At 46.1% G+C, this 11206-nt stretch overlaps 1 protein-coding gene across 1 annotated transcript in view; it reads right to left on the reverse strand.

The window, feature by feature from the left end:
• Positions 1-5394, reverse strand: part of LOC116067592 (transferrin receptor protein 2-like) — a 21836-nt gene extending 16442 nt beyond the window's left edge. Inside the window, exons 1-4 of the mRNA XM_036004549.1 lie at positions 5249-5394; positions 2532-2614; positions 2336-2399; positions 1510-1577 (exon numbers count right to left, since the gene is read on the reverse strand). Coding sequence (XP_035860442.1) covers positions 1510-1577; positions 2336-2399; positions 2532-2614; positions 5249-5261 — 228 coding nt within the window. The 5' untranslated portion in view covers positions 5262-5394. The remainder of the gene's footprint in view (positions 1-1509; positions 1578-2335; positions 2400-2531; positions 2615-5248) is intronic.
• Positions 5395-11206: the final 5812 nt, after the last annotated feature.

Here is an 11206-nt window from a genome sequence, read left to right on the forward strand (position 1 = left end):
GTATACCGTGAAGATAACGCACTGAAAGTACCAGGATGATCCCCTAAAAACAGTCAAAAAGTTCAGTGTGGAACGATGGACCCTACGCGCTCTAAACGGGCGCCATCTTGACTACAAAGCGGAAAGGGGAGGGACCAGGGACGTAGACCGGCAGCTGATTGGACGAACGCGGCACGTAGTCTGGCTGCTCCCGAATTTTAAAACTGACCATAATAGCAGTTCGTTCGGAATACGATCTCATATTTTAAGAAGATAGTTCACCGAAACGTGTTTCTGAAAACATTTTAAGAGAGAAATAGGCCGTGCAGTTGCTGAATCTGTCTTCATTTCAGATCGACAAAGGTCAGTTTAAAAGATTTTCATCAGATTTTGAGAGGCGGCGAGCCGAGCGACCGCTACTCATTTGCATACAGGAAAGCCCGTATTTTAGGCGAGCTGGAAAATCGCGTTCACGTGTTGCGTTCGTCACGCTTATCCCGCTCGTCATTTCTGGTAAGTATTTTAACATAAGTGTTCCTTTTGGGACAACACTAACCATCGATAGTGGGACTACGGCAGGAAGTGGTCAGTGACCATTAGCGGTGTAGTGACGGAAGGACACCGAATGGGACTCAGCCTGTGTGATTCACACACTCTTTCACATGAAGGACCCCTAAACTGATTTAAATCAGACCACGGACCCCCTTTTGATTAGCCTAGAAATCTAGACGCAGCCAGGGTCGTCTAGCAACTCTCTGTTGGCTTGCGAGCAGGAAAAACCACATTCTGGTCAGGCCAATCACATCGTGTATAGAGTCGGTGGGCGGGGCTTATGACTGCTGCTGCTGGTGTCTTTGGAAGACTTGGAGTTCAGCTTTTCTTTGAGAAAAGAACAAAGAACGGGCACTGAAGTCATTCTTAAAAAAGGAAGATGGGTTCAGAGTTTAAAGTTTAATCTAACGACTAGCGTTGCTCTGATTGGTTGGAGAGCTATCCTATCGCGTGAACAGGGAATATGAAAGACAGGCGTTGATCCCGCCCCTCGGATTGAGCCCAGCCAATGGGGAGTTCCCAGACCCAACATCTGGATGTGGGGCTGGCTGGTCAGGCTACTTTTTGATAAGATTTGTCTTAAAAAAAGAGAGAGAAAAAGTCAAAACAAAATTCGGTGTTCTTCAAGAAAAGTTGAAATATTTTAAGAAAACAAGTTGGTGTACTTCAAGAAAAGAATTCGGGATATTGACTCAGCAACGTGCCAAATGGAGGAGAAACTCATTTACCCACGATGCTCCTCGTGCATTTCCTGTATTTCCCCTTTATGAGGCGCTGCTGATATATAAACTAAATATATTATTGACCTGATATATAAACTAAATATATTATTGACCTGATATAAAACTAATATATTATTGACCTGATATATAAACTAAATATATTATTGACCTGATATATAAACTAAATATATTATTGACCTGATATATAAACTAAATATATTATTGACCTGATATATAAACTAAATATATTATTGACCTGTCTGATGGCAGCGTCCAGTAGGTCGATCAGTAGAGGACTGGTGTAGGCCGACAGGACATCATCACCTGCAGACAGACAGGCAGAGAGACAGACAGGCAGGCACACAGAGAGACAGACAGGCAGAGAGACAGACAGACAAAGAGACAGGCAGACAGACAAACAGAGAGACAGACAGGCCGACATGTAGACAGGCAGACACACAGGCAGACAGACAGACAGACAGACAGACAGACAGGCAGAGTAACAGACAGACAGACAGACAGGCAGAGAGACAGACATGCAGAGAGACAGAGCGACAGGCAGACAGATAGACAGGCAGGCAGACAGGAAGAGAGACAGGCAGACAGACAAACAGACAGACACACAGAGAGACAGACAGGCAGACAGACAGGCAGAGAGACAGACATGCAGACAGACAAACAGGCAGACAGACAGACAGGCAGACAGACAGACAGGCAGAGTAACAGACAGACAGACAGACAGGCAGAGAGACAGACAGACAGGCAGGCAGAGAGACAGAGAAACAGAGAGACAGACAGGCAGACATGCATACAGACAGGCAGATAGACGGACAGACATGCAGAGAGACAGACATGCAGAGAGACAGAGCGACAGGCAGACAGATAGATAGACAGACAGACAGGAAGAGAGACAGGCAGACAGACAGACAGACACACACACAGAGAGACAGACAGGCAGACAGACAGACCGAGAGACAGACACACAGAAAGACAGACAGGCAGATAGAGACACAGACATTTACTTTATCTCTTTCAATGGCTGACACATTAATGAAGCTCTCTGATTGGCTGAGATCTGTTACCCATGACGGCCTGGTCCAGACTGAAGTAGGCTATGGCCTTCAGGTGGAGCATGGACAGGTAACCCTGGAAACAGAGGTCAGAGGTCAGGGAGGGGACTCAGCACAGAGGTTACATTATTGTTATTTTTATTAATTATATTGAACTCTGAATGTCTTTGGGTTGGTTAATTCCTTCCTCCTCTGCGATTGGACGAACCTCCAGCCATTCAGTCGCCCCGACGTTCCCAAAATCTCCAGCGTCCCAGCTGACGAACAGCAAACTCCGTCTGGGACTGAAACCTGCACACAAACACAAACACACTTAAAACACCAAACACCACAACTACCAAAACAAAGGCAAGAAAATACGTACTGACAGGAGTAAAAGGATCTTACTCTTTAACAGAAAGGTCTATCTCTGTCGGGATCCTTTCCATGGGAGCGTGTCTATGTTCCCTGGGTCCTATGTTCCCCTCTTTGTATGAGACTTTTTCGAAAAAGGATCCTATGTCCCCGGTCTGTTACTTTTTCCACCATTACTGCCAAATTCCATGGCAAATAGGCCTATGTAGGCCTACGGGCTGTTTGACGTGCATATGCAATAGGCCTAGACGAGGAAAGATTAGTCAGGGGTGGCAAACACGCAGGTCTCGAGCTGCATGCAGCTCTTTGGCTGCTCTGCTAATTATGTCACTTTATCTTGGACCAAGGGATCCTTTCAATGAATGTTAGTTCAATCAGCAATGAAAAAACTTGGATCACAAACTCATTATTTAATTTATAAGCACACCCAGAGAGAGCAGGCTCCAACATGTTTTCTTTCACTTTCAACGTGCGATAGTTGAGGTGCGTCGCGACGCTCAACAAATAAGGGTTAAAAGGTTAAAGACAGGTATTTAGCAGACGCTTTTTCCCAAAGTGAAATGGACTTGCCTAACCCTAACCTTAACCCTAACCCTAAACTCTCCACAAGACAATATGATTAGGGGTGGGAGCTAAGGTGGGCCATGCGACGGTAGGCCTGCTGGCCACGCTGAGAGTCTACTGTAAAGATTGATAGATTGCGGGGAACATAGGACCCTTTTCCAGAAAAAAAGGGTCCTATGAAGGGAAACCTTCGTTACACAACCACGTAGACATTATGGGATGGTTGAGACATTATGGGATGGTTGAGACATTATGGGATGGTTGAGACATTATGGGATGGTTTAGACATTATGGGATGGTTTAGACATTATGGGATGGTTTAGACATTATGGGATGGTTCAGACATTATGGGATGGTTTAGACATTATGGGATGGTTTAGACATTATGGGATGGTTTAGTTTAGACATTATGGGATGGTTTAGACATTATGGGATGGTTTGGACATTATGGGATGGTTTGGACATTATGGGATGGTTGAGACATTATGGGATGGTTTGGACATTATGGGATGGTTTGGACATTATGGGATGGTTTAGACATTATGGGATGGTTTAGTTTAGACATTATGGGATGGTTTAGACATTATGGGATGGTTTGGACATTATGGGATGGTTTGGACATTATGGGATGGTTCAGACATTATGGGATGGTTTGGACATTATGGGATGGTTGAGACATTATGGGATGGTTTAGACATTATGGGATGGTTTAGACATTATGGGATGGTTTAGTTTAGACATTATGGGATGGTTGAGACATTATGGGATGGTTTAGTTTAGACATTATGGGATGGTTTAGACATTATGGGATGGTTTAGACATTATGGGATGGTTTAGACATTATGGGATGGTTTAGTTTAGACATTATGGGATGGTTTAGACATTATGGGATGGTTTGGACATTATGGGATGGTTTGGACATTATGGGATGGTTCAGACATTATGGGATGGTTTGGACATTATGGGATGGTTCAGACATTATGGGATGGTTGAGACATTATGGGATAGTTGAGACATTATGGGATGGTTTAGACATTATGGGATGGTTGAGACATTATGGGATGGTTTAGACATTATGGGATGGTTGAGACATTATGGGATGGTTGAGACATTATGGGATGGTTTGGACATTATGGGATGGTTTGGACATTATGGGATGGTTTGGACATTATGGGATGGTTCAGACATTATGGGATGGTTGAGACATTATGGGATAGTTGAGACATTATGGGATGGTTTAGACATTATGGGATGGTTGAGACATTATGGGATGGTTTAGACATTATGGGATGGTTGAGACATTATGGGATGGTTTAGACATTATGGGATGGTTGAGACATTATGGGATGGTTTGGACATTATGGGATGGTTTAGACATTATGGGATGGTTGAGACATTATGGGATGGTTGAGACATTATGGGATGGTTCAGACATTATGGGATGGTTGAGACATTATGGGATGGTTTGGACATTATGGGATGGTTTAGACATTATGGGATGGTTGAGACATTATGGGATGGTTGAGACATTATGGGATGGTTGAGACATTATGGGATGGTTTAGACATTATGGGATGGTTGAGACATTATGGGATGGTTGAGACATTATGGGATGGTTGAGACATTATGGGATGGTTTAGTTTAGACATTATGGGATGGTTTAGACATTATGGGATGGTTTGGACATTATGGGATGGTTGAGACATTATGGGATGGTTGAGACATTATGGGATGGTTGAGACATTATGGGATGGTTTGGACATTATGGGATGGTTGACATTATGGGATGGTTGAGACATTATGGGATGGTTTGGACATTATGGGATGGTTTAGACATTATGGGATGGTTGAGACATTATGGGATGGTTTAGACATTATGGGATGGTTTAGACCACGTAGCTCGGGGTCAGTCTACCTCAGATGGTTTAGACATTATGACTGATATTCTAAATCCTTATGGACTGTTGAGGTCTATCGCCTCTGTGAAGCACACCTGTGTCATCTTACCGTTCTTCACCATGGCGGAGAAAGTTCGCGCCAGCTCCAGCAAGAGTGCCGTCCCGACTCCGGACGTCACGGCGCCGGGACCCAGAGAGTCCCTCTGAGCTCCCAGGATGATGTACTGGTCTGACAGAGAGATGAAGACACATGATCAGGTCAATCTTCACTTTGATGAATGATGGAACAAACTCAGCGAGCCTCAAAACAAAGCTGATGTCAGGGAAGTTTTAGTTTAGTTTTTAATGCAACGAATCCAGGATTTCGGCTTCTGATTCGGCTGAATATTGGGCTTTTTGACGGGGTTGGGTTTCTGCCGAACCTTAGAATGTTTTCCCACCGAACCGAACCCTACGCTGGTCGCCGTAATGACGGCGCCGTTGATTACGGGAAGGTGTTTACGTAGGTGGAGCGTTCAATGCAGTAGGCTGTGAAAAAGTGGAAATGGAGCTCGTGAGCAGAAAAAGTGTAGTTTGTCAGTACTTTCAGTCAAAAGAAGACCATTCAAGTCGTGGTGGCAAGGACCCTAAACTATACACAACATCACCGCTGTTAAAGAAACACACCGACTTATTGGGACTTTGTCTTAATCACCGTAACCCCCAGAGTTAGATAAGTCCATACATACCCTTCTCTGTTGGCTCCACCGGTAGCTTAGCTTAGCACAGATCCTGGAGGTAACTGGCTCCATCTAGCCTAGCTTAGCACAGATCCTGGAGGTAACCGGCTCCAACTAGCCTAGCTTAGCACAGATCCTGGAGGTAACCGGCTCCATCTAGCCTAGCTTAGCACAGATCCTGGAGGTAACCGGCTCCATCTAGCCTAGCTTAGCACAGATCCTGGAGGTAACCGGCTCCAACTAGCCTAGCTTAGCACAGATCCTGGAGGTAACCGGCTCCATCTAGCCTAGCTTAGCACAGATCCTGGAGGTAACCGGCTCCATCTAGCCTAGTTTAGCACAGATCCTGGAGGTAACCGGCTCCATCTAGCCTAGTTTAGCACAGATCCTGGAGGTAAAGTCCCAGAGCACAGCGAGCTCCATCTAGCCTACTGCTCCCAATAAGTGACAAAATAACACCAACATGTTCCTATTTACATGTTGTGATTTGTAGAGTCACAGCGTGTACAAATAACAAGGTCACATGACACACAGCCATCTTCTAACCGTATATAAACTGGGAACTATATTCTCAGAAAGGCGAAGCACTGCTACTCTCTGCTCGGTGCTTCTCAGGTGCTGCGAGCAGATCACTCCGCCCAAGTAACAGAAGTAGCAGAGCTTCGCCTTCTGAGAATATAGTTCCCAGTTTATATACGGTTAGAATATGGCTGATGGCAGGTGTGCATATTGCAAACTTGTTATCTTCTGCACACACGCTGAAGAATTCCCAAACAGCTGACATGTTGCAGGTTATCACCAGGTTCCTACATGTGGAGAATAGCGCGACACACGGCGGAGAAGTTGAGGAGAAAGGACAAAGAGACCGTGCTGTCGCTAGGGCTGCACTAACGATTATTTTCATAGTCGATTAATCTGTTGATTATTTTCTCGATTAATCGATTAGTGTTTGATCTATAAAAATGTCAAAACATGGTGAAAAATGTGGAACAGAGTTTCCCAAAGCCTAAGAGGACGTCCTCAAATGTCTCAGTTTGTCCAAAACTCAGAAGATATTCAGTTTCCTGTCCCAGAGGAGATAAGAGACTAGAAGATATTTACATTTAACAAGCTGCAATCAGAGAAATCTGATTTTTATTAATAAAAAAATGACTCAACGATAATCGATTATCAAAATAGTTGGTGATTAATTAATAGTTGACAACTATCGATTAATCGTTTAATCGTTGCACCTCTAGCTGTGGGGTCCGTGTGTGCGTGCGTCTGGAGAACTGTAACTGGTAAACTTATGTTGTCAGTTAATTGGAGCGTGACCGGCATGAAATCACCATATGTCAGACTGACCTGCGGTCACGGTCCATGGCCGAGCACGTGAAAACCGGCCAATTCTGGTCACCGGCCGGTCTATCGGTGCATCTCTACTACCAAGTCATTTTAAAATTATGATGAATGCACTTTATAATGTGCCACTTGTTGAGCCAAGTAAGCCTATAAGTCAAATAAAACACAAGGAAAAGCCACATTTTTTGACAAGTTTGTGTTGATGAACAAAGAAAGAAGTTTGCCAGTCAAGTAAAATGTTTCAGCACCATGGACAGTGACAAGCTGATGACAGAGACAGCTGATGGACAGAGACAGCTGATGGACAGTGACAGCTGATGGACAGCGATCGTCCTGAACAGGCCAAGAGCTCTCAATCAGTGCCACGCTATATAACTGACATGGCACTATTGTATATATGTTTGATAAGAAGAGCTGGATTATCACAACGTGAGATCATGTGCAGTAATTAGCTTCTTTCAGCTAATAATCTGCAACGTGTCACTTGGCGAGGGCCCCGTTCTCGTCAAGTGACGTAAGATCGGCGGCGTTTCAGGGGCCCCTAATTTGCACGTGGCCCTGGGGCGGCTGCACCCAAGCACCCACGCTATCTCCGCTATCTCCGCTATCTCCGCTATCTCCGCTATCTCCGCTATCTCCGCTATCTCCGCCGTGGTCCAGGCTCTGTTGCTCTCCAGGCTCACGCTCTGAACATTTTTAGAGCTATGGAGTTTAAAATGTGCCTATAAAACAGCCCTTATTTAAAATATACTGCTGGTTAGTGGTTATGGTTAAGGTTAGGGTTATGGTGCCCTTGAAGTCAACGGTCGCAGCGCTGCCTGGAAGGACACGTGGGGGCTTTAAAACACCATTGAGCCAAGAGAGTGGTGTTTGGTGTTTTTAAGGAACACGCTGACTTATTGGGAATTTAGCTTATTCACCGTAACCCCCAGAGTTAGACAAGTCGATACATACCCTTCTCATCTCCGTGCGTGTTGTAACGCTGTCTGACGGTTCCAGCGGCATCAGGCCAGCACATAACATGCAGGTGAATGGTTCCAGTAATCTTACTGCTCCGAATAAGTGACATTAAACGCCAACATGTTCCTATTTACATGTTGTGATTTGTAGAGTCACAGCGTGTACAAAAAACAACGTAACATGAGACACAGCCATCTTCTAACCGTAAACAAACTGGGAACTATATTCTCAGGTAGAAGAATATAGTACTTGGGCGGAATGATCTGCTCGCAGCACCTGAGAAGCACCGAGCAGAGAGTAGCAGTGCTTCGCCTGTCTGAGAATATAGTTCCCAGTTTATATACGGTTAGAAGATGGCTGTGTGTCATGTGACCTTGTTATTTGTACACGCTGTGACTCTACAAATCACAACATGTAAATAGGAACATGGTGGCGTTATTTTGTCACTTTGTCACAATTCGAGCAATAGGGTTACTGGAACCGTTCACCTGCATGATCTGTGCTAGGCTAAGCTACCGGTGGAGCCGTCAGACAGCGTTACACCACGCACGGAGATGAGAAGGGTATGTATGGACTTATCTAACTCTGGGGGATACGGGGAATAAGCTAAAGTCCCAATAAGTCGGCGTGTTCCTTTAAGCCCCCAACGTCGCATTCCAGGCAACGCGGCAATGGTTATGGTTATAGTTAGGGTTAAAATTATGGGCTGTGTCTCATTCCGCCTACTTCCGTCACTACACAGCTAATGGTCACTGACCACTTCCTGCCGTAGTGCCCACTTTGGATGGTTAGTAATGTCCCAAAAGGACACTTACGTTAAAATATTACCAGAAATGAGTAGCGGTCGCTCGGCTCGCCGCCTCTCAAAATCTGACGAAAATCTTTTAAACTGACCTTTGTTGATCTGAAATGAAGACAGATTCAGCAACTGCACGGCCTATTTCTCTCTTAAAATGTTTTCAGAAACAAGTTTCGGTGAACTATTTTAGTACAATATGAGATCGTATTCTGAACGAGCCGCCATTATGCTCGGGGGTGAAATTCGGGAGAAGCCCAGAACCCACGTGACGCGTTCGTCACATCGCGCCGATCTACGTCCCTGGTCCCTCCCTTTCAGCTTTGTAGTCCAGACCGGCGCCCGTTTAGTGCGATAGCGTCCATCGCTCCACACTGAACTTTTTGACCGTTTTTAGGGGCTCATCCTGTACTTTCAGTGCTCTGACTTTTTGCGTTATCTACACGATATACTTAAAACACTAGTGTTTGAAGTGTGCAGTAGGCGGTTTGAGACACAGCCATGGTTACGGTGTAGGGTTAAGTATGGTTACGGTTTTAAGTTAGGGTTAGGTGCCTTGAAGTCGCGTTGGGGGCTTAAAAACACCACCGAGCAAGAGCGTACCGGCTCTGACTCGCCCGTCAGAGAGGAGAAGATGTTGTTCAGCAGGACCGGCGCTCAGGACGTTGTGGACGCGCCATCTTGACTCTTGCGTCCAGCGCTGACACTCTGGACCGACCACGCAGCGCACGTACGCAGACGCGCCATGTGACGAGGGCAGACGGACCCGCGCGCGCTGACCACAGCGGAGAAACCGCAGTCAGGGACCAGAGCTGTATATTAAGAATCTAGGACCTTCTCAGACGCAACTGACCCGCACCCCAGTATTTTCCGTGGAGCACCCACGGTATTATCGGCGCCTATGATTGTGCCCATCCACAACAACAACACATATTGGATTGGTCGTGCAAAGAACAGTTTAAACTGCAAAGAACATGATACGCGTATGTGAAGCAGCTTTAGTATTCTAGGCCACTGAAAGTGTAATAAAGGCTTGAGCAGCCCAGTTAATAGGCTACGTAATTTTACTCCAGTATACGTCAGTAGGGGGTCCCTGCTCGTCACCTCTTTCAGTGAGGGGTCCTTGGCTTAAACTACACGTTGAAGACGCCGTCCGGTACGGGACGCTGAAACGGGCTTTTTACTCCAGAACCACCCGCTGAGCCGTAACATGTGTCACGCAGGTGTCACCTGAGCCCGCTTGTGCGATGGTGGCGCTGATGCAGGACGGGAGTCAGCCGGCATGGCCGGAGGACTGAGGGCGGCGAACTGAGTGTGGTTGAGGAAGGGAAGCCGTGATGGTGGTGCACCTGACCCGCAGTGGACCTGATTGGACAACACAGCAGGAGAAGCTGATGGTCCGAGCACGCCACATGAATCAGGGTTACCAACTGAAACTAAATGTGGTGTGTGTACTGTGTGTGCTCGTGTGTGTGTGTGTGTGTAGGTGTGTGTGTGTACTGTGGTTACTGCTGTGTACTGTGTGTGTGTGTGTGGAGCGCACTGATGATGTGTGTGTGTGTGTGTGTGTTACTGTGTGTGTGTGTGTGTGTGTGTGTGTAGCTGCTCTAGTGTGTGTGTGTGGTGTGTGTTGCTGTTTGTGTGTGTGTGTGTGTGTGTTGTGGTTACTGTGTCGTGTGTGTGTGTGGTGTGTTATGAGTGTGGTGTGCTGTGTGTGATGTGTACTGTGTTACTGTGTTTGTGTACAGTTGTGTGTGTGTGTGTTACTGTGTGTCGTGTTACTTTTTGTGTGTTGTGTTACTGAGTGTGTGTGTGCTGTATTTCTGTGTTGTGTGTGTCGTTGACTGTGGTGTGTGTTACTGTGTGTGTTGTGTACTGGATTGGTGGTGTGTTACTGTGTGTGTGTGTGTGTGTGTGTGTGTGTGTTACTGTGTGTGTGTTACGGTGTGGTGTTTGCTCTGTGTGCGTGTGTGTGGGTGTGGTGTGTTATGTGGTGACGGTGTGGGCATGGGCTGGGGCCTGTTGATGTGAGTCGAGTCTGTAGGTAGTGTGTGTGTCTGTCATGTCTGTCTGTACTGTCGTGTCTGTGTGTGTGTGTGTGTGTGTGTGTGTGTGTGTGTGGTGTGTGTGTGGTGAGTGTGTGTGTGTTCTGTGACACATGTTCCTGACACGTTGCGGTGTGTTGTGTTCATGTCCGGAGACGTCGGGGTCTACGGTGGCATTTCGTCGGTCATGGGTCGGGGTAGATCAA

This window comes from Sander lucioperca, chromosome 8 (assembly GCF_008315115.2).
Source record: "Sander lucioperca isolate FBNREF2018 chromosome 8, SLUC_FBN_1.2, whole genome shotgun sequence".
NCBI lineage: Eukaryota > Metazoa > Chordata > Actinopteri > Perciformes > Percidae > Sander > Sander lucioperca.